The 22,424-nt window shown below is 38.7% G+C and overlaps 1 protein-coding gene across 5 annotated transcripts in view; it reads left to right on the forward strand.

Annotated features, from left to right (window-relative positions):
- The window catches only part of MAP3K2 (mitogen-activated protein kinase kinase kinase 2), a 62,593-nt gene that overhangs the window by 5,049 nt on the left and 35,120 nt on the right, over nucleotides 1–22,424 (forward strand). Inside the window, exons 1-2 of one of the 5 annotated variants that reach the window (XM_055811408.1) lie at nucleotides 1,060–1,452; nucleotides 20,624–20,693. In XM_055811408.1, coding sequence (XP_055667383.1) covers nucleotides 20,690–20,693 — 4 coding nt within the window. In that variant the 5' untranslated portion in view covers nucleotides 1,060–1,452; nucleotides 20,624–20,689. Of the gene's footprint in view, nucleotides 1–1,059; nucleotides 1,453–1,643; nucleotides 1,687–14,439; nucleotides 14,580–20,623; nucleotides 20,694–22,424 lie in introns of those variants that run through there. The other 4 variants (XM_055811405.1, XM_055811407.1, XM_005237676.4 and 1 more) reach the window with 4 other exon arrangements.

Raw genomic sequence — 22,424 nt, forward strand, 5'->3', positions numbered from 1 at the left:
CAGGCTTTACAAACCTCTAATTGTCTTAATGGTTAAGTACCTCTGGCCAAGGGCCAGAAAGCAGGTCACAAGCGCAGCTCTGCTGAGGTTACCGTGCTGCAGGGTCAGGTGCAGCAGCACGTATCACTGCCACCTCGGCAGGGCTCTGAACACCCATCGCCTGCCAGCGCGTCATGGAAGGGGGTTTGCCAACACACGGGTCATTCATGCTTCTTGTGTGTGCACAATGGTTTGTGCCTGTAGGCTTAGTTTTAAATCTGTACAAAACTAATTACAGTGCTATAGTAATTTTTAGTCATCTGCTACTTAGGTGTTGAGAGTAGCACTAATAGCTGTCCTGCTACATACTGGGTGAGTGCTTCCTCATCAATTAATTTAGGGTAGCATCCTTCTTCTGAGTGTGTATTGACTTTCTGAGGGAAGAAGGTGGCACCTGCAGAGTGGTCAGCCTGTGCCAGGAGGAATGGGCAACCTGAAGGCAGCGGAGCAGCATTTTGAATTGTCCTAAAAAGTGTGCGCAGCCTGCTCACCATGGAGCCGAGGCCGCTTGTCCTACCGCCGGACTGCTGCTCGGGGCGGGCCAGGGGCAAGGGTTTCTGAATTAAGCAACGGCGGAGACCTGATTGCACCGAGGTGGATGTTCACATCCTATCTCTGAACAATAAAGATCACACAGCCGCAGGCCGGGTCTAACCCAAAACGGCCTGACGGCAGCCAGCGGCTGCTGCCCGGCCTCAGGCAGAGGCGGGAGGCGGCAGCCCCTCTGCCCTTCGGGCCGCCCCTGCCGGTACCGCCGCCCCGCCCCGGGCCCGCTGGCGCCAGCCCGGCCGCCTCACGGAGGGCAGCGGAGCGGCGCGCGCCCCGCGGCCGGGCTGGGGCAGGGGGCGTGGCTGACGCGCGCGCGCTGGGCGGCCTCCCACCGCCTCTGCAGCCTCCTGCGCGTGCGCGGGGGCGGGCCGTAGTTCTTGCGCCGCTCGTGCGCCATGACGTTGTGCCGCGGTGACGTCCCGCGCGCCTGTCTCCGCCTCCCGCCGGCGGCGCGGCCGACGTCACGAGTTTCGGCGGAGGGGGAGGCGGGGCTTTCGGTTGGCAGCAGAAGCGGCGGCGGCCGCCGGCGCCTCACGCCTGACGAGCCCCCCCCCCCCTCCGGTCCCGGCTCGGCCCCGCCGCGCCGCCAGCGCCTCGGGGGCACCGTCCTCGCTGCCCTCCCCGCGGGTCTGACTCGGAGCGCGGTTCCCTCCGCGCCGGCTCCGGTGCCTGCTGTCACCCTCCCCGCCGTGCCCCGGCGCGGGCAGGCCCCGGGCCCCTTCCCCCCCTCCTCTGGGGGGGTGGGCGCCTCTCTGGAAACCTGGCCGCTCCTTCCGCGTCGCCTGCCCAGCCGGGCCTGCGCCCGCTGCTGCCGGGCAGCGCGGGGGGGTCCCTCGCGGCCGCCCGGCCTCCGCTGTGACACAGGTCGGTGCCGGCGGGGCGGGCGGGGGGTGGCGCGGGGAGAGGCCGGGCGGGGGGGCGGCCGCGGCTGCCCGGGGGCGGGTTTGTGGGTGTGTTGGGGGGGGCCGCCGCTGCGGGAGCCGCTTGGGGCAGCTTCGGGGGCGGGGGGTGCGGGCCGCGCTGCTGGGGTCCGCCGTCCCTCTGGAGATGGCGCTGAGCGCCGGTGGCTGTTGGAGGTGCCGGGGACACGCGCTACGTGTGAGTTATTTACGTTACAACTGCAGGATCTTAGGGATTTTACGAGCTGTACAAACGCTTATACGTCACCGTAAGCCTTTCTGTCCGTGCTGATGCTGTAGTCTCTTGTCTTTAAATTGCGCTGCAGCGATAGCAGTGCTATGAATTGGGTATGTAGGTCAGGTTCTGCGAGATACTTTGGTCGGGGGAAAAAGTGAATGTTAGATTATTTTTTGCGTTGCTGCTTCTGAGGTGCATTGCAGCACCTACGAGATTGGCTTTTTCTCTGACTTCCTCTCTTGCTTCATAAATCTGGTTTTAGTTTTTGTCTGTGGAATTACTGAAGATCAAAGCATTAAATAAGCTGAGCACTTCTAAGCTGTGTTGTATCATGAAGTGTCCTCTAAGAGGTTGGTAAAAGATAATAAAAACCTTCCTTGAAATAAGAGGGATTGATAGTCAACGCAGAGAATGTTTCTCGGCTATAACATTTCCTTAAACAATGCAGCACGTTGCAGAGCATAAGAGGCCTTCAGAAATGTGCTGCTATGTATATGGCAAAGATGTAGTATTTGCAGAATGAGTGTCTATATGCTTGTCTTGCACAACATCTTGGATTTTCTCGTGGCACAGCACTTTGTAGGAGAATAACCTAGCGAGTCTTTCATGTGGAATTCCCTTATGGATAGTTTTAAGGGAATGGGCAGCAAGGAGTTAGTACTTATGCTACACTGAAAATACTTAGAAGGATTTTCTTGGTTGGTTTCATGTTGTTTGTGTGGGTTTTTTTCCTACCCTGTGGCAAAGCCCTTTGCTGTTATTTGAAATTAACAGAAATACTGTGTGAGGAAATTTTACTTTCATGCATGCCTTTGCTATAGTGGCTTTGTAAATAACTTTCCTTAGAAATATATTAAAAAATGAGCACTTGCTATAATTCCTGTGTTTTTTACTCTTTGTGTTCTGTCATGATTGCTACTGAAATGTATTGAACCCAAATATTGATTCAGATGATGAGGCTGTATATAATTAATTTGATTTTTTTCCCTAAGGTTTTATTGTATTTTGATAAGGCAGAGTAGCAAGGTAATGTTTATCAAATTGACTCATTGCTGGAGAAAAATCTGCATACAGTTTGCCTTGATGAACTGTGTCAGTGGTTATCTGATGGTAATGGAAGACTACGGTGAAGAAAACATGTCTGTGAATTGCTCGTTTTGGCTTGCTGAGATTTCTGAACTGTCAGAGGAAACTTTTTTGAAGATAACTGTGGTGTTTGGTAATACTGAAAGCTTTTATAGTATATGTGAGTAGGCAGATACCTGTGACAGGTAGAACGTATTAATGTAGTGTAACAAGACCATTATCTCATTTAATATCATGGTAGGGAAGCACGCTTTTTTTTTTTTTTCTTTCCCCTCTTTATGTTGATAAAATTTTAGATAATTTATGGTAAAAATAAATAACCTTTCAAATTTGGTCATAGACCCATCAGTGGTTCTTTGCTGTGGTTCTTAGGAAAGCTAATCAATGTACAGACTTGTGGAATTTAAAGCTGATTGAGGCTAAATGCAGAAGTCTTATTGTTTTATTATAAAGGTAATGTTTTCTCTGCAGAAAGCAAGACAGTTGGTTATTCCATAAATTTAATTCATATTTACAGCTTTTACTTTCTTCTTTTTTTTCTTCAATTTGCTGAAATATAGCATTAATGTATGGGTACAAATCAGAATTGTTTTCTAAAACCTTGTCATTATTAATAAGTATTTACAGATAACTTCTTGAAAAAAGCTTTGCATATCAGCAATTTTAAGTTTGATTTTTTGCCTTTTATCTATATTATCTTCACTGCAGGCTGACTTTTTACATCAGCAAACTAAATAAAAACTAATTACATGCAATTTATTTTCATGACAGATTGTTCAGTGGCTCTCTTAACTGAGCATTCTCTGAAATGAAAATAATATTTTCTTATAAAATGCAACCTAAGAATGATAATAGCGATTTCATTCATTGATTCCCTCTTTCCAACCAAACACACAGGCAGAAGTGTTCTGATCTATCAGGATGTACACATTTGGTTTGGAGTAATGAATGTATTTTCTAATAATTTCTTTTTAGAGCTCTGCTGTTTACATTATCCTCTGTTTAGACTAGTATTTGGAGAAAAATGAATGAATGATGAAAATCTGACTGATCAATGTAATTAAGTACATCTTGTTACTTTTGCGGAGCTTATTTTCATATGTATGACAAACTAATGTAAATGTATATTTACTGGTGATGCTACCTAGGTTCATCTGGTTAGCAAATAATTAAGTTTGCTGTCCTGAATGTTTAATTTCTAAATATAAGCTTTTAAAATCCTGGTGTAGAACTGACACAATATTAAATGTAAAAATAAAAAAATTTCAAAAACACAGTTAATTCTATTAAGCACACTATTTCTGTAGGAGAGAAGAAAAATCTTTTTTTAATAGAATAAATACTGCATTTACTATTTCAAATTTCTGGTATTTTGTAGTGCCAAGGAATAGGTCAAAACAGATCATGCATACTATAATTGCACATATCTTGCAAAATAACATTGTAAACATAATTGAGCAGTAGGAACATGTTCAGAATGCAGTGCATTAGTTATGATTCTTGCTTCTGGGTCTCAGCATGAGATCTTGATTTAGTAATACAGTAATAACAACAAATACGTCTTATGGCTCTATGTTAACCTGATTGCTTAGACTTAGCATATTTTTCTGAGATGTTTTTAATATATTCACCTTAAGTGTATATTTTGAGAAGTTGCAGAAGGTTTGGTGACAATAAGAAAAGGACGATGGAGTTCTGTGTCAGGATATTGCACTGATTTCTATCTGTGGGAGCCGCTGCTCTAGAGACGCTTGACCCACAAATCCACATATGGCATAATTTAGAACCCAGCTTAATGAGGTCATTTGAAGTTGGACTAACTTGAGCAAGGCCAAAGCAGGGGTACCTGCAGTGTGCTTTAAAAACTGAGAGTCGGGAATTGGTAGTGTAGGGAGGCCTTGTAGACATGAATTTTTCCTGTCCGTTTGCAAAGTCTTTTACTTACGTTTACTTTTGTATCTCAAATTATTGTATATTTTTTAAATTATACCAGCAAACTGTATGAGAGGAAAATAGTTTTCTTTAGGCTAAAGGTTCTTTTCTTTGCTGTAGCTTTGTTTTTATTTTTTGAGTCCTTCCCTATTTTTCCCTCACTTGCTTCTCTTTCTGTATTTACGTTAAATAATTTATCCACTTCTGTGGATTATCTGCAGTAGTAAAAGATGCCACTTTTGTGTTCCTGAGATGTTTTGTGCTAAGTACACTAACAGTCTGACAACAACAATATAGTAAAATTAAAATGTTTCAGATGTTTATGTTGCAAAGATTGTACTTTTGAAGTTCAGGTAAGATAACACTGATAAACAGTTCTCATTTGGATAAATGAAGATAAGAGTTCTCATTTGGATAAATGAAGATAAGACAGATGTCTAAGAAGTGAAGGGATTTCATGAGTCAGTCCCTACTCTGAGGCAGAAGCAAATACGCTGAAATCATGTCTGATAGACATTTGTCTGATCTGTTCTTAAGAAAAAACTCAAAAGGGGAATACCACACCTCTTCACTGGTCTATTTATAGCTAGTACATAACTATCATTATAGTTAGGAGGCTTTTCTTAATATTTACCTTAAGTCTCTGTCTTGGTGCTAGTTAAGCCAGTTAGTTCTTGTCCAATTGTTATTACTCATGCAGGATAATGATTTCTGTACTCTTTGCCCCAACTGTTTGTATATGTGAAGACAGTTCTTCTGTCTCACTTTATTTCAGACTTCTCTGTACTAAACTGTGCAAACAGGCCTTTTCTTCACAGGTCATGTTTTCTCAGGTTTTTTGTTGTGAACTCTCACTGAACTCTGTGTGATATGTCTGTATCTTTTTCAAAGTTCCCCAGACAAAGTCTTTAGCAACAGAGCAATTAACCTACTCTGTAAGTTGGAGCAGAAGTAACATGACAGCCTTATTAAAATGTCATTCTGATGTCATAGGGTATGTGTGTGCACCTTTGGTTGGGCTGTGTTTTGTTTTGGGTTTGCTTTTTTTTCAGCAACGTCAGGTTCTTGCCTCCTGCATTTGTTGACACAGGAGCCTGTATTAGTGATTGTTAAATCGGGTATCTCTTTCTTCATATATATGAATTTGAGCTATCTTTCCAAAGAGCAGAACCTTATAATGTATAGAATTCAATCTCTATTTCAGGTTGGTTTTCTTACATTAAATATTTCTAGACTCAACAGAATCACTGTTCAATAAGTTGTTCTACAGGAAAGTACGCAGTTTCTGTTCTTCCATGTCTATTTCCCCGCACATACAATCCTTGTGGCTTTTGAACATAAACCTGCTCTACAACAGGAAACTTGATTGAGAACAAGTTCTCCTAGGGCCAGATGCAGTTTCTGTTGGCAAAAACATGTCTTTACCAGTCTGTTTTACACATATGCTGTCTTTGAAGTAAGTCATATTGCTAAGATAACTTCTGTCAGTGTAACTGTACCTGAACAAGCCTTCTGCCATTTTGAGATGTCATACAGTCCAATGGCATAGAACAAGAAATTTTTATCCTATAGGCATGCGTTATTGGAAGAATTGCAGAGCCAGCTACAAAACAGATGTGTTCAACATGTTCCCTGGCTTTACTCCCATTTTATCTGACTTATGTAAATGATTTTATCCATGATTTTTGAGGCTAGATCACAGATGGGACAAATTGCATGATGCTTTCAGCAGTGCTTCCTTCACAAAAAACAAACCATACACCAATAATGATTCTTAAAGGTAGCCTTTAATTTCTTTCAGGAAGAAGTATTCAAGTAGTCAGTGTTGACTGCCTCTTATCTGTTCTCATAATTATGTTAAAATAATTTAGACAAGAGAGTTCTGTAAATGCCAACAGTTTGAATGCCATGTTAACAAAATGGTAACAATGGGAACTATAGTCTCACCTTTGAACAAAGATTTGAAAACTGGAAAATACATGGATCAAATTGTTTGAATTAAAAAAATAGAGAACTAAAATACAGACAAGCAGTAATTAAACTTCTAAAAGAAAATCTAAAGAAAACGACGTTCAATTTAAGAACATGAGAATTTGTCATCCTAAATATATATTTTTTTAATCTAACTAAAGCTGTGAAACCTGATGGTAAAGCTCAGCTTGTATTTGATTGTTGTTTTGTCACTGACTATGTGTACATTTAGCAGCAGCACTATTATTATAACTCCAGCATAAGACTTTTTTAAAATAAAAATAAATTGGAAGGGTAGACCCCCAAATCTTCAAGCACAGTCTTGTTTTTTCCATAATGGCTTGATGATAACTGAATGGGTATAAAGTAGTAGAGTAGTAGTTATAAAAGTGTTACTTGTGCTGCTGGCACTGGTTAGTGCAGTAACTTCAGGCAGGGATGAGGTGGGCAGTGCAATGAATGACTTTTTAAGCTGCTGCAGCAAGTTCCTTTGAAGCATATCTGTTGTGGCTCCGTCTGTGATATTGGCACTATCATGAGTACCAAATGAGACTTTCAAATGAAAATTTAAATGTTACTGGTGAAGTGGTGGACAAGTTTTAAGTAAAATCTAATCTGGAATGAAATCAAACAAAAGACAGTCCAGCATTCTTCCTCCAATGGTTGAGTATGAATAAATGCTTGTGGAAGAGTGAGAACAAGGCAAGCATGTATAATACTCGGCTTGAATATTCTTTCAATCCCTAACTATTTTCAGTAAAGGTTTGTTCTAAATCTGAGGTGGTTTTTGTGTAGCTAGTAACCTTTGGACTTTTATCCTCAAACTTGGCCAGTCCTCCGCACACCCCCACCCCCCCCACCCCCCCCACCCCCGCCCCTGGAAGCTAAATGTCTGGCATCCAGATATCCTTTGGTAAGGAATACTACAGGTATGCTATTTGTTGTTTTAACATCTACCTTCTTTTCTTTGAACTTAGCTTGTACTGGTTTCCTTTGGTGCCACATTTCTTTTGGATGAGAGTGAAGAATCCATCTCTGCTCCTTGTATGATTTTGTACCCTTTATTGCTTTTCCCTCCACCCAAATATTTCTGAAACCAAAGAGTCCTAACTTGCTTATTTGTTTTCCCCTGTAGAACCCACTCCGTGCCTTTGATTGTACCTTTTGCTCTCCTCTGAAACTACTGTATTCTGCTACATTCTTTTCTGGAGCTGAAGGCCCCAGGACTGCTAGTGATAGCCAAGATGGGCAGACAGTGATCTGTTTTGTACTAATTTTTTTCATAATAATTCCTAGCATTGGCTTTAATTTCTGAAAGCTGGCAGTATTCAGTGCAAAGCCCATTGGTTTGTTATGTGCAAGGTTAGAATTGCTTCTCTCCCTCCTCCCCTCTGCACCTCATCTTGCATTGGCTCCATTCATCTGTGCTGATATCTTCTGCTTTATTGCTCAGTCTGCTAGTCTGATAGACCGCCTTCTTTACTGTAGTCAGCCCTTTCCTTGCTCTCCAGAATAATGTAATATTGGTAGATACAGTAGTGTTGGAAAACTTTTCACCTTACTCCTGTTTCTTGCATAATTTAGTATATGTTGAACAACACAGACGCTTGTAGAACTCCACTGGTACCCTCCTTCCTTGTGAGAACATCAGCTATGTATGTTCTAAGTTTTATATGTTTTAACCAATTTATTCGTGCAAGGGTTGGTTGTCTTTCTTATGCTGTGGCTATAAGAAAGCCTCGGCAAGACCTTTCCAGCACTGACAATCCAAGTAGACCAATGATAATGATGGAGTTCAGCTCTTTACACATTAGTTCAGAGTGCACCAAAGAGATCTGAAAGTGAGTATCTCTTTTTGGAACAGCCATATCTACTCTTCCCTGCTCTATCATAAATTTCCTTCTGTCCATTATTTCTAGGTGTTTTGTTATAGGTCACACTAAATTACTTGTAGTTCCTTGGAAGCTCCGTGTTACACATGCCATCTCTTAAAAGATCTTTTAAAAAGATATGAATCTTCAGGGTCCAGGAGGGGTGGTTCCAGCATGACTTCTTGCTCCTTTCTTTGTGTTGATGTTGGTGCTGTAGAAGTGTGACATCATTTATATAGGCTAATGGTCAGTTAAAACGTAAAATCAGTCTTTTCAGCTGGATCATCTTTTTGCTCTGGATCTCCAGCATGTCATTGAGGTTCACCCTGTAAAGCAGCAGTTGCTGTAGACAAGTAGGACTACTCCCTTGACAGAAATGCAACCTTAGCAGTGGAACTGTAGTCTTAAATGGTGATTACATGTGGGCATGTATGTAGCAATTCTTCCTCTGGAACTTTTGAGCCTGTAGTTGGTTTACCTTATTAGCTGTATTTATGAGGGCTCTTACATTTTTATCATTTGAGGGAAAAGTATAATTATGTAGCATCATAGGTCTCGTCGTAATGCTTTGGTACCCGCCGCTAAGGGGTGTGGGGAGATGCAAGAAGAAAACCTTATGAGGATACATTGTCTCAGTGTCTTAGCTTTTTGATTGTGGAGTGTTTTGACAAAACCAGGTTTTCATTGTTACATTTTGGTTCAAATGTTACTATGAGCAATTGAGTTGAAGTTTTTTTTCTGGCTCTCAGGAAGCTAAAGATTGTTACCAAAGTACAAAGTAAAAAAGTGTGTACTTGATAGTTTAGCAACATCTTAATGTGTTGGCCTGTGTGGGTCATCCAGTTTAAAACCAGGGCCTACTGAATATGGGTAAAAAATTACACACTTGTACATTTAGACCTGCTCAGTGAAACCTTCTGGCTGTAAAAATAATGCAAAATCATATTACACATGTGGTAAAAAAAAAATCTTTGGATTTTGCATAGTATGTTACCTATGCATGCACTCAAGGTTTTCTCAGTTTCTATTGGTGTATATTAAGTAAGTGCTTGTCCGTCTTCTCAGTGGTATTATTCAGACCTCTGTATAGTTCTAAGCATGAGAGGTCTGAGTTTACCCATACCTGTGGCTCCCTTGTTAAATGTATTGCTCTTTGTTGTTGTCATTGTTGAATGTTTTAACCTTGAATTGGAGACTGATTCAGAAGTGGTTTTTCTGTGCTGTGCTGGAAATCTGTATGGCTCATTAATGTCTTAACATATTTAAATATTCCATATTAGTGTATTATGAAATTCTTTTGCATTTTATGTTCATATTAATGAGGATAGAAATAATGGAAGAAATGTGTGACAATGTACAGTTAATTTGTGTTATGATGGGGAGAGAGCATATGGGGTATTGAACTAGGAAGGTTGGAGCATGAGTCAGGAAAGGCATTTTAGGCAGAAGCTCTGGGTGATGATGTATTAATGGGGTGGGAAAATTTGATGGCAATGTAGTGGGAGAAGGTGAGAAAAATTGTCATTATATTACCATACTCTGGATTTCCTTATTGTATTGCTGCCTTATGAACTTTGAGGAGCAACTGTGCTTTGAGGAATGAGTAAGCTAGTATGCAACGAACGCTGTTCACTGAGGAGGATTCCTCCATGATTTGTTGCAAAATTTGGAAGACTTGTAGCAAATGAGACTGAGATGTCTTCACAGTGAAGACACAAAAATGTCCCTAGGAAATTAGATTCTGTCCTTGCTGGCATCATCACAGCAAGATGCCAGGCAGATCATGTTAATCAGAAAAGTTCGTATGTATTGCTGTGTTCAAGTTTTTTAGTACTTGATTTGAAATTATAGTAGTGTGATTTGCAGCCATGATTAAAACTCACAAGTGCTGCAACTGTGAAATAAGTGAGTGTTGCTCTGAATAGACGATGCTGTCAAATGTGATGATTGTATTGAAGAAAAATGAAGTTCCTCAGTTCTAGCATCTGAAGATAGATATTAAAACTAGCGGTAGAAATGGAGAGATTTGGTTTATTTCTCTGGCTTATTTCCCAAAACAGTCATCTTTCAACCCATCATAGTCACAGAACTGGAAGATGGACTGAAAGGGATAGAACTAGTTATTGGAGTTTAAGGATGTGCTTTCTTCTGTAAGTTCTCAAAAGCAAAATCTGGCTGATGATTTTTTTGTAATTGCTCTTGTACATTAACTGAAACGCTCCACTCATTTGCAATACCTGTTTTTTTTTCTCATTTATTTTTGCTTAAAGAATAATGTTCATAGATTCTAAGTGGTTTGTGATAGGTTCATGTTTTTAGTGAATGGCAACTGTGAAAAAATCATTTATTTGTCACTGGTTGTAGTTGGTCTTCCATTCTTAGAGTTGCAGGAATTGCCAATACCAGTAGTGCTGGTAAGATTAAGTTTGCTTACTGTATACTGTTAGCTCTTTGGCTTAACCGGTGAGCATGAATTCTGTCACAAAGAAGAGAGATATACTGTATTCTTTTAAGGTACATGCTGTGAACTGTCTGTGATAAAAGTAAAAAAAGAAGTTTCCCTCCTGTAGGTTCTTGGATGTTACAGTTGTTACATTTGTCAGGGCAAGCAGTTACATTTGTATAGGGGAATGGTTTTCATTGTAACACCTTTAACCCTTCTTCACAAATATTTTGACTAGCTAGTCCTAAATTTGGAGTAAAACTAACATTGATGGCACCTGTGACAGCTTCAGTAGAAGGCCTCAAAATGACAGCAGCAGATGCTGAGCCAAGGGCACCACTGAGATTTCTAGAAGGAGAAACAGAAGCACCTCAATCTCATTATGACACTCGCTGCAGTGCGTGTTTTATGGGATTGTATGGATTAAAATTTCATACACCTGTTTTCTTTGAGAAGCCTTTTATGGGGCTACTCAGTTCACATAAGATAGTAAGTGAGGAAAAAGTTACAGACATCACAGAAGTGTTTTACTCTGTGTATTTGTGGGCACTCCAATGTCATCTTAATATACTGAGTGAGCCTTAAACATTTTTGTGATGTGAATAACATTAATGTTTGTGTGGCATACAGCTTAGTTAATGGTAAGGAATCAGTTCTTAGTGTTATGATGCTCTGAGACTTTCCACCATGGTGGTGGTGATCAGTTTCCAAGATGCCGGAGTGATTTGGAGGCAGTGATGCACTTATTTGTAGCTAGCCCAGTGAGCTATGTCTATTACTTAATGTGCTTCTGTGAGAAAATCTGGTCTCAGATAAGAGCAGAGGAGTATAAGCAGTTGATTTCTAGCCAGTATGTTCTGTTGCAAAATTGGCAATACTAAGATATTTTGCAAGGTGTCACTGTGGCATGTCTGCAAGTTTCAGCTGTTGTGAATTCAATCAAGCTTCCTCAATCTAAAATGTATATGTTTGTTTCATAATTTTTTTTTTTCTTGGAATCATGAACCAGGTCTTAAGAAAGCATTGTGACTTTCAAGGCAGATTTGCCTGATGTATCAGCAAAGTAATTCTTTATTTAGGTCAAGAAATGAGCTGTTGGAGTGCTTTGGCTGCTGCTGTGGCAATAACAGATACAGGAAATGGAGAAGTTTTGTAAAAGTTGAATTAGGTGAAGAAAGAGATCTCGTTGAGGAAAGTAGGTGCTTTTCTGTCTGAGACCAATTACAGTCTTATCTTTTCTGTGTACTTGAAGTGGAGTGGGTTTGTGAAGGGTTAGCCAGTAAAGGCTCTTGATACCATTTGGAAAGAAGAGGTTCATTCAAAGCAGGAAACTTGCATTTAAGTGTTTTGAAAGTCTCTAAATACGCTTATCTCACCCTATCAATTGTAAAGGAAGCGTGGGGAGATTAGCTTTCCTAGACTACAGTTAGTCTTTGTGAATATTGCTGTTAAGTGTCAAGATATTTATCTCAAAAGCATAATTTTGCTATAAACTCATATTGAACTAAATTATCTGCTACTTTGCATTTTTATGAGAACAATTCTTAAAAGCTGTGTCCTTGCATTCTCAAACCGTCCAGTGTATTTTAAGTTTTTCAAGTTGGAGTCGTTGTTCATCAAGCTAATAAATGTTATGTGAATGTGTCAAATTACAGTTTATAGAACAGCAGGAACTAAAGATTTAGTCTGAGTAGGATGAAGTTTTACTTTTGTCACTGGGCACGTTGGATCCTTCAGTTCATTCTGAAGTCATTTTCTCAAAGTACTTTGAGAGCTGTGCTGCATTTAGGGCGCTAGAACTGACAGCACTGCTTTCCCAGGTTTTATGCTGGGAGGGCACAGTCCGTAATTAGAAGTTGTATTTTATGCAAGTCTTTTTTATTATTATTATTATTATTTTATTCTTTTCTTTCTTAAATTGAACTCTGGAAGGAGTACAGCTAGTGGCCATTCTTTTCAGAATATAAACAAGTACCAAATCATGCCTGTAGCGGTACAGATGAGGTAAGTCTGCATGGTCTTGTGTACTAAATTAGACGTAAATTCACTTATTGCTTGTCCAGAAGATTGTAGAAGTCTTCACAGAAGAAATTTCAAGTCCGCACATTGTAGAGATACCTGATACATCTGTAACAGCAATAAAGGTACTGATGTTTCAGCCATCCCACACTTGCTGTCTGCAGTCTTTCTGATACTCTACACTGAACAGTGTATCTGCAGGTTGTGCAGAAGCAAGATGGCTTCTGCATACACTGCATTTTTATACACACCAGGATTGCATTATCTCTCTTTAACTTTGTATTGCACTTATGTTAGATAATTATACATTGTGATTTAATAATTCGTCTGAATTGTCTCTGGCTAAGACTCTCCAGTCCTGTAGCTGCAGCTTTTTTTCCAGTTTCCTAAATGATTGTCTTTATGTCAAAATGCATTCAGTGCAAAACCATTACTGAATAAACATAATAAATTCAACATATTCAGTAAGCATAATAAAACACAGTAAAACAGAACTTCTAATTCTGGGTGGTGCACTCCTGATTGCAGGGAGGATAAAAGTTCAAAAGCAGTCTTGTCAGCTAAAACTGCACCATAAATGGTGCTCCTCTCTAAAAAAACTAATTAAACACAATAGAAGTTAATATTGAATGGGAGGAAATAGCAATAAATAATTTATGTATTTAACTCTAAATACATTTTGTTGGACTGTGACTGTTTTAAACATGATTCAGGTCATTTGCTTAAGTTATAACTTGTACATCTTGTTGTGCCTTACCTGATCATTGTCGGTCTGTATGGGGTTGCACTAGGAATTATTCATTGATGTTTTCTGCTGCTAAATAGGAATATGGATCTCAAAGTATTTTACTTTAATCCATCAACTGAGTTTCATTTTAGTTAATTGAGACTTTAAAGCAAATCCTTAAAATACCATGTGATATTTAGCCAAATAAGTTGGAAAAACCTAAGTAGGGTGATTACTATAGTTAGTTCTGTTAACTAATCTGTGATCATTTCAAGAAGCCATATTTTGCTTGACCGTAGTAAAAATCCTTGAAATAAAGGCATTCACTATGCTTTTAGTTTTCATTCTACAGTAGAGACCATGCTAACTATGATATTATTTTACTCTCAGTTGATGTGGAGATAAATAATTGGCAGTTCTTTGACCCTGTCCTTTATCCTTCTCAGTTTTTTATACAATATCTAGAATCCACTAGAATATTCTTGTTTTCCAGTTATTTCCAAATACTTCCAAGAGTGGTCCAGAAAACTGAACCACTAATTTTGTGAAGAGTCTTAGGCTCTTGGAAGTCCCTGGATCTTTAATTTAAAGTGTTTCATCTGAAGTATATTGCAATAGTGCATTGTATCTTTTTATTGTTGTTGATGGTGAAATTTCTATTCCAGTAACACTGTGCTGTGGTTTGGATACATCCTCTTGATTTTTTCAAAACCAGAACAAAAAATGGATGCTGGCTATTTCTTCCTGTTTTTTATCACCACTTGCTATTTCACCATCTAAATTCAGTAAAACACATGTATCTGAGGTGGGTTTTATCTTCCTTTTAATATATTTTTATTTTTTAAAAAAAGTGTTAACTTTGAATGAGTTGGGTGCTGTCATTTTATGAAGGATATCATGCTTGCTGGTAGAGGTAGTTGGCTTATGGTACTATGTGTTTAAGGTTGCTTGGTCTCTGTATGATAGGTTAAAATAGCTTGGGGTTCTGAATAAACTGGTTTAATTACAAGACACTGAGAAATTCAGGGCAAAGTGTAGAAGTATACTGACTAAACTACATGAAATGACAACAAGACCTAAAATTTTGAAAAAATAAACCCAAGTACTTTTACAGGAAATAAACACATCAGATACTCTTTTGGAGAAAGAACATTTCTGGTTTGTTCCTTGCTCTACCATTCCTAGTGGTAGAAGGGTTTAGTTCAGCTGTTCAGGACAGAATTGTTGAGTGAAGGTAGTTACAGAAAAGCAAGCTGTGAGGGGAATACGGTTTTTGTCTGATGCTGTCTTGAGTCCAGGACGGGTAGTCAGTCCTGAATTACTGCCCTGGTTATGAGAGATGCTGCTCTAATTGGCCTTTTCCTTGCTCTGGGGCATCAGCTTGCAGAGCTTGATTGATTTGTCAGTCTTTCCTAGCACAGCAGAACTAGGTGGATCCTGTCAGTGTACCCCGTACAGTGCAAATGATCTCACTATCAGGATAAATTAATGGGGGGGGGGGGGGGGGGGGGGGCGGGGAAGTGCTTCAGAATAGAAGGGGGCACATGACAGAGGAAGAACTAAAGAGGATAATACTTGTGCTCTGTGGCTCCTGCCTTTACTGGCATGCTGTTGATAGGCAATATCCTTCCCTGTCGGCTTTCAGACCTTAAAGTTCCTTGTGGTGTTCAAAGGAGGCTGGAATCAAATGTTTTAACAGCTTTTCTTGTAAGAAATTTTTATCCGTTCATTGCCCTCCAATATATTTCGTAGTACCGTGACAGGCAGAATATAGCTCTCTTATTATTCACCAGTTAAACTTAATTTCTCATGTTCCAAATTTGATCCACTGAGTCCTATATCTTTTTTTGTTTTCTTTTCCACACTACCTTAACTTATCAGTGTGTCCTTTTGATTTGGATTGATGTAATCTTTCCCTCCCTTTTCTACTTTGCCCTGTGAACACCTTTTTGTATGTATTTCTACAATGTGTTAAAGGTGAGTTCAGTTCTAGAAAAATTCAGAAATCTGATGTGTTATTGTTAGGCTCCAATTATTACAGGCCTTCCTCTTACCTGCTTAAATATTTTTCTTGTTACTGCTCTTTGCTTTTCTTCTTTTTTTTCTTTTTTTTTTTTTTCTGTCCATGATTTTGTGTTGCTCCTTTCGTATTCTTTGAAAAGGGTGGCTTTTTGTCCAGTGTTCGTTTGTGTGTATGTCCATATAAAATCCTCTCCTTTATGCTCATTTCTATGGAGTTACTTTCTTTCAGGTATCTGCTAATGTCTTGTAACAATACTGAATTTTCTTTTGTGCTTGCCAGCTATGTAAGTTCCCATCATTTATGTCAACAATTGCTTTGAGCTGTGAAAAAGTCTTCTACAGAAGTTGAATTTAGTTGTTGCTGTTTGCTGTCTTGTTCAAAGACACTATTTGATTTGAAATGAAAAAAAAACCCCAAAACACATGATGAGCAGTGCTGTACGTTATTTTGGTTAAAGATTAAGTAGGTGCATTTGACTAGGTGATCACCTGAGGTTGTTAGCCTTGCTTACTGTGATTTGTAAGAGGCTGGTGTGTGAGACCAAGCCTTTGATTGTTTAGAAGTAACATTTTGAGTGTAAAACTGTTTAGTCTGGCTCATTCTTCTTGCTATGAAACAAATTTTTATGGTATTTATATCTGATTATCTGTTTTACAGTCTGAGAAATTACCTGTGAATGCTCCCTCTTCATGTTCACCTGGCTTTTTTATCATCTTTTTTTTTTGTAGATGTTTCTGAATAGCAATGCTAGCAAATTTTGATTTCTTGTCAGTTTGTTTTAACTTGCATGTGCCTAATATAGTATAATCTCCAACTTAATTTGTAATGGAGTAATTATAATGCAACTTTCTTTTTTTGAGTTGACACTGTATCGTTTTGCTTTGGTGCAAGAATGGGGAATTATGCATCCTTGGACTGATGTATTTTAGTGAAAATTTGTAGGGAATTGATATCCATGAGATTCCTGTCCTGCTATTGGAACAGTTTTGAACTCTGAAGGTGTAAGACACCTTTCTATGTAGGTAAACTGTTACTAAGTCTGAATTTCTTACAAAATCAGGCAGATAAATTGCTTCGCTGCTTTTTTTTTTTCCCCTGGTTTTTTAATATGAGGCAGCATGAAAGCCGGCTTACGTTCTTAAGTGCTTATATGTTACCTTTACTGTTCTCATATGATTAGTTTATGGTTCTGATTGTAGACATAGCTAATTTTACTTCTTAAAAATTGTACTTCTGTTACGAAGTTGGATGCTGTAGAACAGTTTCATTTCTGCACACTGTATACCTCCATATTCCACAGAACTAAACCAGCCTTTCTAGTTCACTTAATATTTACCTCATATAGCATCTGCTTGCTTTCTTCCTCTGCTGAATGAGGGTAAAGGTTGTTTTTTTTCCTAGCCTACAAGTTTTTGAATGTGACCAAGTCAGTCATGAGAGACGATGTAATGTGTATGCCAGTGTTTGTGTACTTCCCGTCTCTCAGTAACAGAGAGGCAGCTTAATCCTGTTGCATTTATTATAGGAGAAGTGTATGCATATGGATAATTAGCGCAGAGTATTTGAACAGCTAGATGATTGTCTGCATGACTTATTTGCCCTCAGGCTTTGTTTCATTTGCCATGAGAAAACTAAAAACTATTTCCAAGAATCACCTGGCTATTTTCTTCCTTCAGTGGCACACTCAGATTCTGAAAGACTTCCAGGCTTTCTATAAGGTGGCTGATGGGAAGTGAATCATGAATATGAATTAGCATCTCTCCACCCTTATATCCAAAATGCTGTTGCTAGGATAATTTTCTTTGTTTGCTGCTCTTATCATCACCTTTTTGAAATTCACTCTCTGTCATCCTTTCTTTAATTACATTCAAATTCAAGCTGCTTGTGTGTCTCTGCAAGACCTTGACATAATCTTATTCTACCTTTGCATCTGCTCTTGTGTTTTGCTGCCTTTGCTTCTCCTCATATTTTTTTTTCTGAGTTCCAGTTTTCTGTTTCACTTCCGTTTTGTCCTGGATTATCCTCTATTCTGTGTGTGTGTGTGTGTGTGTGTGTGTGTGTTTTGCTAATGATACTTTGTAACCATGTATTAGGGTATACTTTTTTCCCCTTGCTACTGAATGTGGTTTGGGTTTTTTTGGTTTAAAAAATGCTGATTTTTGTCAGCTTGTTTTTACTCTCTCCCTACACTCTGCTGTTGTTACCATCCATTGCAAAAGTGGGCAGTTAAAATCAGAAGTGTTTTCTCAATTCACAAAGGTGCAATCTTCATAAAGTTTGATCTGGTTCACCTGTTTAATTGGAATAGCTTATTTTTGAAGTGACACTAAATGCTAACAAAAAGATGGTTAAAATGCTGGTGATTAATAATACTTTATATTTGAATAGAAAGAAGTTTGGTTAAAAGGGATGATAAAGTGAGAAGTCCCTAAAGCTTTTCAGAGAATTTTTTTTTTCTAGGTTGGTGTGTTTGGGTATTTTTTCCTTCTAAGGAATAAGAAGGAAGTGGAACAGGAAAGAAATAGGTGCTCACTCATTAGCTGATGTTCTTCTAATGAGAGATGCCACAGATTAGTACTAAAGAATGAAGTCTTGTAGCTGGAGGAACTTGCAGAAGATGTTTCCTAATCTGTTCCTTCTTCTTGAGCTTGCCTATCCTATGTGAGTCCTGTCAGTCAAATACCTTGAGCTTCCAAGTTTGGTTATTTCAGTTAGGTTGAGGAAGAACATATGGGACGTTTTTGTTTGAAGATATAACTTGTTCGTGTTTTCTAAAGTGTGACAGAAGATTTAAAATGCCTCACAGCACTTTTGTATTTCTTTGAAATACTTACAAGGAAATATTACAAATGTACTTCATCCAATGTCATGAAACACATTCTTATGTTTAATGTATTACGGCAGATAATTAAACATTTTATGAAAATGACACGAGCTCTTCACAGTTTTCCTTTTCTATTATGGAGCAACAGAAGCTTTTTTTTTTCCCTTTTTTTGTCAAAATGGATTTTTGTCTTCTGCTGTGGTGGCATCAAGAGGCTGGAAGACATGTTAGTAGTAAAAGCTGGGGTTGTGTCTTGAGACTGCAGGCAGCCCAGGCCAGATGTACTTCTCACTGTCTTACAGGCTTTAATATTTTACAAAGCATTAGACAGGAGTTTCTTTCCCACAACATGTGGAAGCTGTTTCAGGTACTGTTTTGAGGCTATCTATAGACTTGATGAATTGTATTTTCAGCTTTATTTTAGTTCTAATGTGCTCTCTTACATGCTCTCTCAACTGAACTGATTTCTGATTGCAGTGGGGCCTCTGGATATTCTTTAGAAGCCTGGTCTCTTCTTGGTAATTATGGAGCTTGAAATAGACAATAGTAGATGAGTCATCTGATATGTAGGTAAAAGGCAGTATACAGCAGAGACCTTTATATAGCTTTTAAGTTCAAATTCTTGCTGAAAAATATGCCAGAAGTGCCTGAAGCTTTCTAATTCCACTGGTGAAATGAACACTGCTTAAAAAGGCTGCTTTTATTAAATGAGTATGTAAGAAACACAATGCCAGAAACTGTTAGTTGCCTAACTGAAGATGCTCAGAAATCTTTTGGAAATTTGTAATTAATTTATTGTTAGCTAGAAAATTGGCAGAATTTCAGAGCTTGCCCACCTCCCCTCTGTTCTCAGCCATGTGGTTCCACAGGTGGCCCTATGCTGCATCAGGGGTCATTTGACACTGGTAAGGAACTAAACAATAAGGAAACAGGTTCTGTTTAAAATAATAAGTCATATTCTGTTGGTGTAGGTCCTTGAATGAACTTGCAGGGAAATAATCTGTTTTATCAGAGTAGGGTAGATCTTTTGGCTCTGAGTCAGAAGGGTGAATGGTCCGCTGCAGCTGAGAAAAGGGAGGAGGGAAAAGGCTCTCCCTACTTGGTCACAGTGACTGCTTCAGAAATTAAAGAATTTTCTTCTATGATCTTGTATTAAAAAATTCAAATTATTCCTGTGGTAGGCTGTGTTACAACAAATCTCATTGTCTGTTTAGGGATATATCCCCAGGTTTTTGCTCTTAAGCTCTGTAAGGGCATCTCAGAGAAAGATTGTTCAAATGGTCCTTAATTATTGAGGTTTTCTTAATTGGCCCATGTTCAAGATAGACAGGGTTTGTTCATAAATATACACCCTGTGTTCCTAATTTTCCGGATAACTTGTATATTAAAAGTTAATATCTGCTGTCTTCTAGAAGCATTTGCTTTCAGGGGTGTCGGGATATCTGTGTAATGCTCTTGAATTATGATGACAAAAACATCAATTCAAATGTCCTAGTTTATATAATTGGTAGGTATTGATGCCTCTTGACTTGTGTTGTGAGTTTCATATATATTTATGTATATGACCTATGTATATATAATTCTGAACACAGAATTTTGAATGCCAGGTATAGGAACCTGTAGAAAAAGAAGCATTGGTTAATAACCTGGAGTAGTGGCTCCATGTAGTATATGGAGTAGTACCATGCAGCAGAGCGTTATGGCTAATTAATCTACTAATCATCACTTGGGGATGTAGATAGAGATTAAAATCAGCTCAAGTCTGGAAGAATATTTAGTTCAGGCTTTGTGTCTTCTGAAAGCCTATATATATTGCTCAGAGCCAGTGACGCTTTGGGAACAATATCAGTTTTTTCCACACATTATATGCAATCTTATTTGTAGTTTATATGCATATTTGATATGTAGAATATTAGACAAACTGCCTGCGAACAATGATGAGTTGACTGTTTTACATGGCTTTGACAACTTCAATAACTGCATTTTTGGTTTTGCATTTTAGGAAATAAAATAATGCTAATGAAGCAACCATTTCCCTGAAGTTCAAGTTTTCAGACTCACTGCCATTATGGGTAAGTCTTGCATATAATGTATATAAAAATTTAATTCTTATACTTTACTATTGAAGACCAAAAACATTAATGTAATACCATTCCTAGGAAATGTGTGCTTTGGCTGTATAACTCGATGTAATGTCTACATGAAAGGAAGAGTTCAGCTGCTTTGCTAGTTTTCAAAATACTCCTGTGTTTTTTCCATTGGAATATAGTGGCAGAAAAGTGCTATGTGGTAACTTAAAAATTCAAGTATAGGAAATTGACATTCATGGTATTAGGGTACTGAGCAATATTTACTGTGCTGTAAATGGTAATGCCTGTTGGGGGGGGGTGCGGGGAAGTCTGTATCAAAGAACTTAATCGTATTGTCTTGTGTCATTGCAGTGCAAAGCCAGGACTATGTAGATGCTCTGTTTTTCTAAATATGTAGCACATTTGTATTATTTTAAATTTGATGTCTTTTTTTTTCATTTCTACATGCTTTTTTATGAGTTGACCATGTTGTTGTTGTAATCAGGTATTGGTGCTCGCTCTCAAAAAAAATCACAACAAACCAACCAACAAAAACACACACATTATTGTGTTGCTTTTATCTCTTGGTACGCTAATTTTTTCCTAACTTCATGCTTAATAATGAAGTAGCTAATCTAGGAATACAGCACTCCATATTTCTGATATTCTTCAACATCTTGTGTGAGAGAAATGACTGTTGAGTTGTATTGTATATCCAGTAAATTGTAGATGATTTGCCACAATGCTTTTGTTTACTTTTTATGAAATATGCTACCTAGTGACCACTGGGAACTGAACCTCCTTCAATCAGCTGCTAAAAGAACAATATTTTTTTTTTTATCACTGAGCACTAGAATAGGCTATAATGCAGTAAAATACTTGAACTTTTTATTTTAGTGGAAAGTTTTGAAGTGTATTTTAGTGTGAGAAAAGAATAACTGAGTTGCAAGAATGCCTTCAGTTCTGCCATTAAATATCGCTAGTAAAACTTGCTCTTATAGATTAGCATATCTTAGTAGAGTTATGAATAATGACACCATGAATGCAATCAGTCACTCATTTTCAGACCAGCTTTCTGATCTGTTAGAAATCTTTTAAATTATAATACTGAAATTGCACAGTTTCCTGATGCGACAAATATATTGGGTTATTTTTTAATATAGTGTGAAGAAATTTGCATCATTGCTGAATAGCTGGAATGCTTGCTTGCTGATTTTTAATCCTGAGTTTTTCCTCAGGTCCATGTTTGAGAAATACTGTTCTTTGTAAATCACAGCACTTAGCAATGAATTCTTCAACATATATATCCTTTATGAAGTCATGTGAAGGCATACGTACTTTGCAGATAAATTGTTATCCATTGTTCTAGGTGCATGTTGTGTATAGTGCTTTTGCTGTGGCAAGGAATTAATACAAAATATCATGACTAAAGACAATTTATTAGTCATAAATGTGCAGGCTTTTTTGTTCCTATGTGCTTTCCTGTCTAAAGAAGCATCCCAGTTCCAGGGCAAATCTTGTCTAGCATGGCCTCAGGCCATCACAGCTGCAGCAGATCTTCAGGGTTTCAGATTTTGTGTGAACTTGAAATGTAGCACTCCTGCCCCTAAATTCTCCCCTGGGTTCTGTACTTCTGTTTCTCCTTGTGAATGACTCCTGTAAGCCTTAAAAAACCATACATTTGCAGTCCAGGAAAGGTTCTGTGGTGTTTTGGTTTTGTTTTGTTTGTCTGGG

This window comes from Falco peregrinus, chromosome 8 (assembly GCF_023634155.1).
Source record: "Falco peregrinus isolate bFalPer1 chromosome 8, bFalPer1.pri, whole genome shotgun sequence".
In the NCBI taxonomy this organism is placed as follows: Eukaryota; Metazoa; Chordata; class Aves; order Falconiformes; family Falconidae; genus Falco; species Falco peregrinus.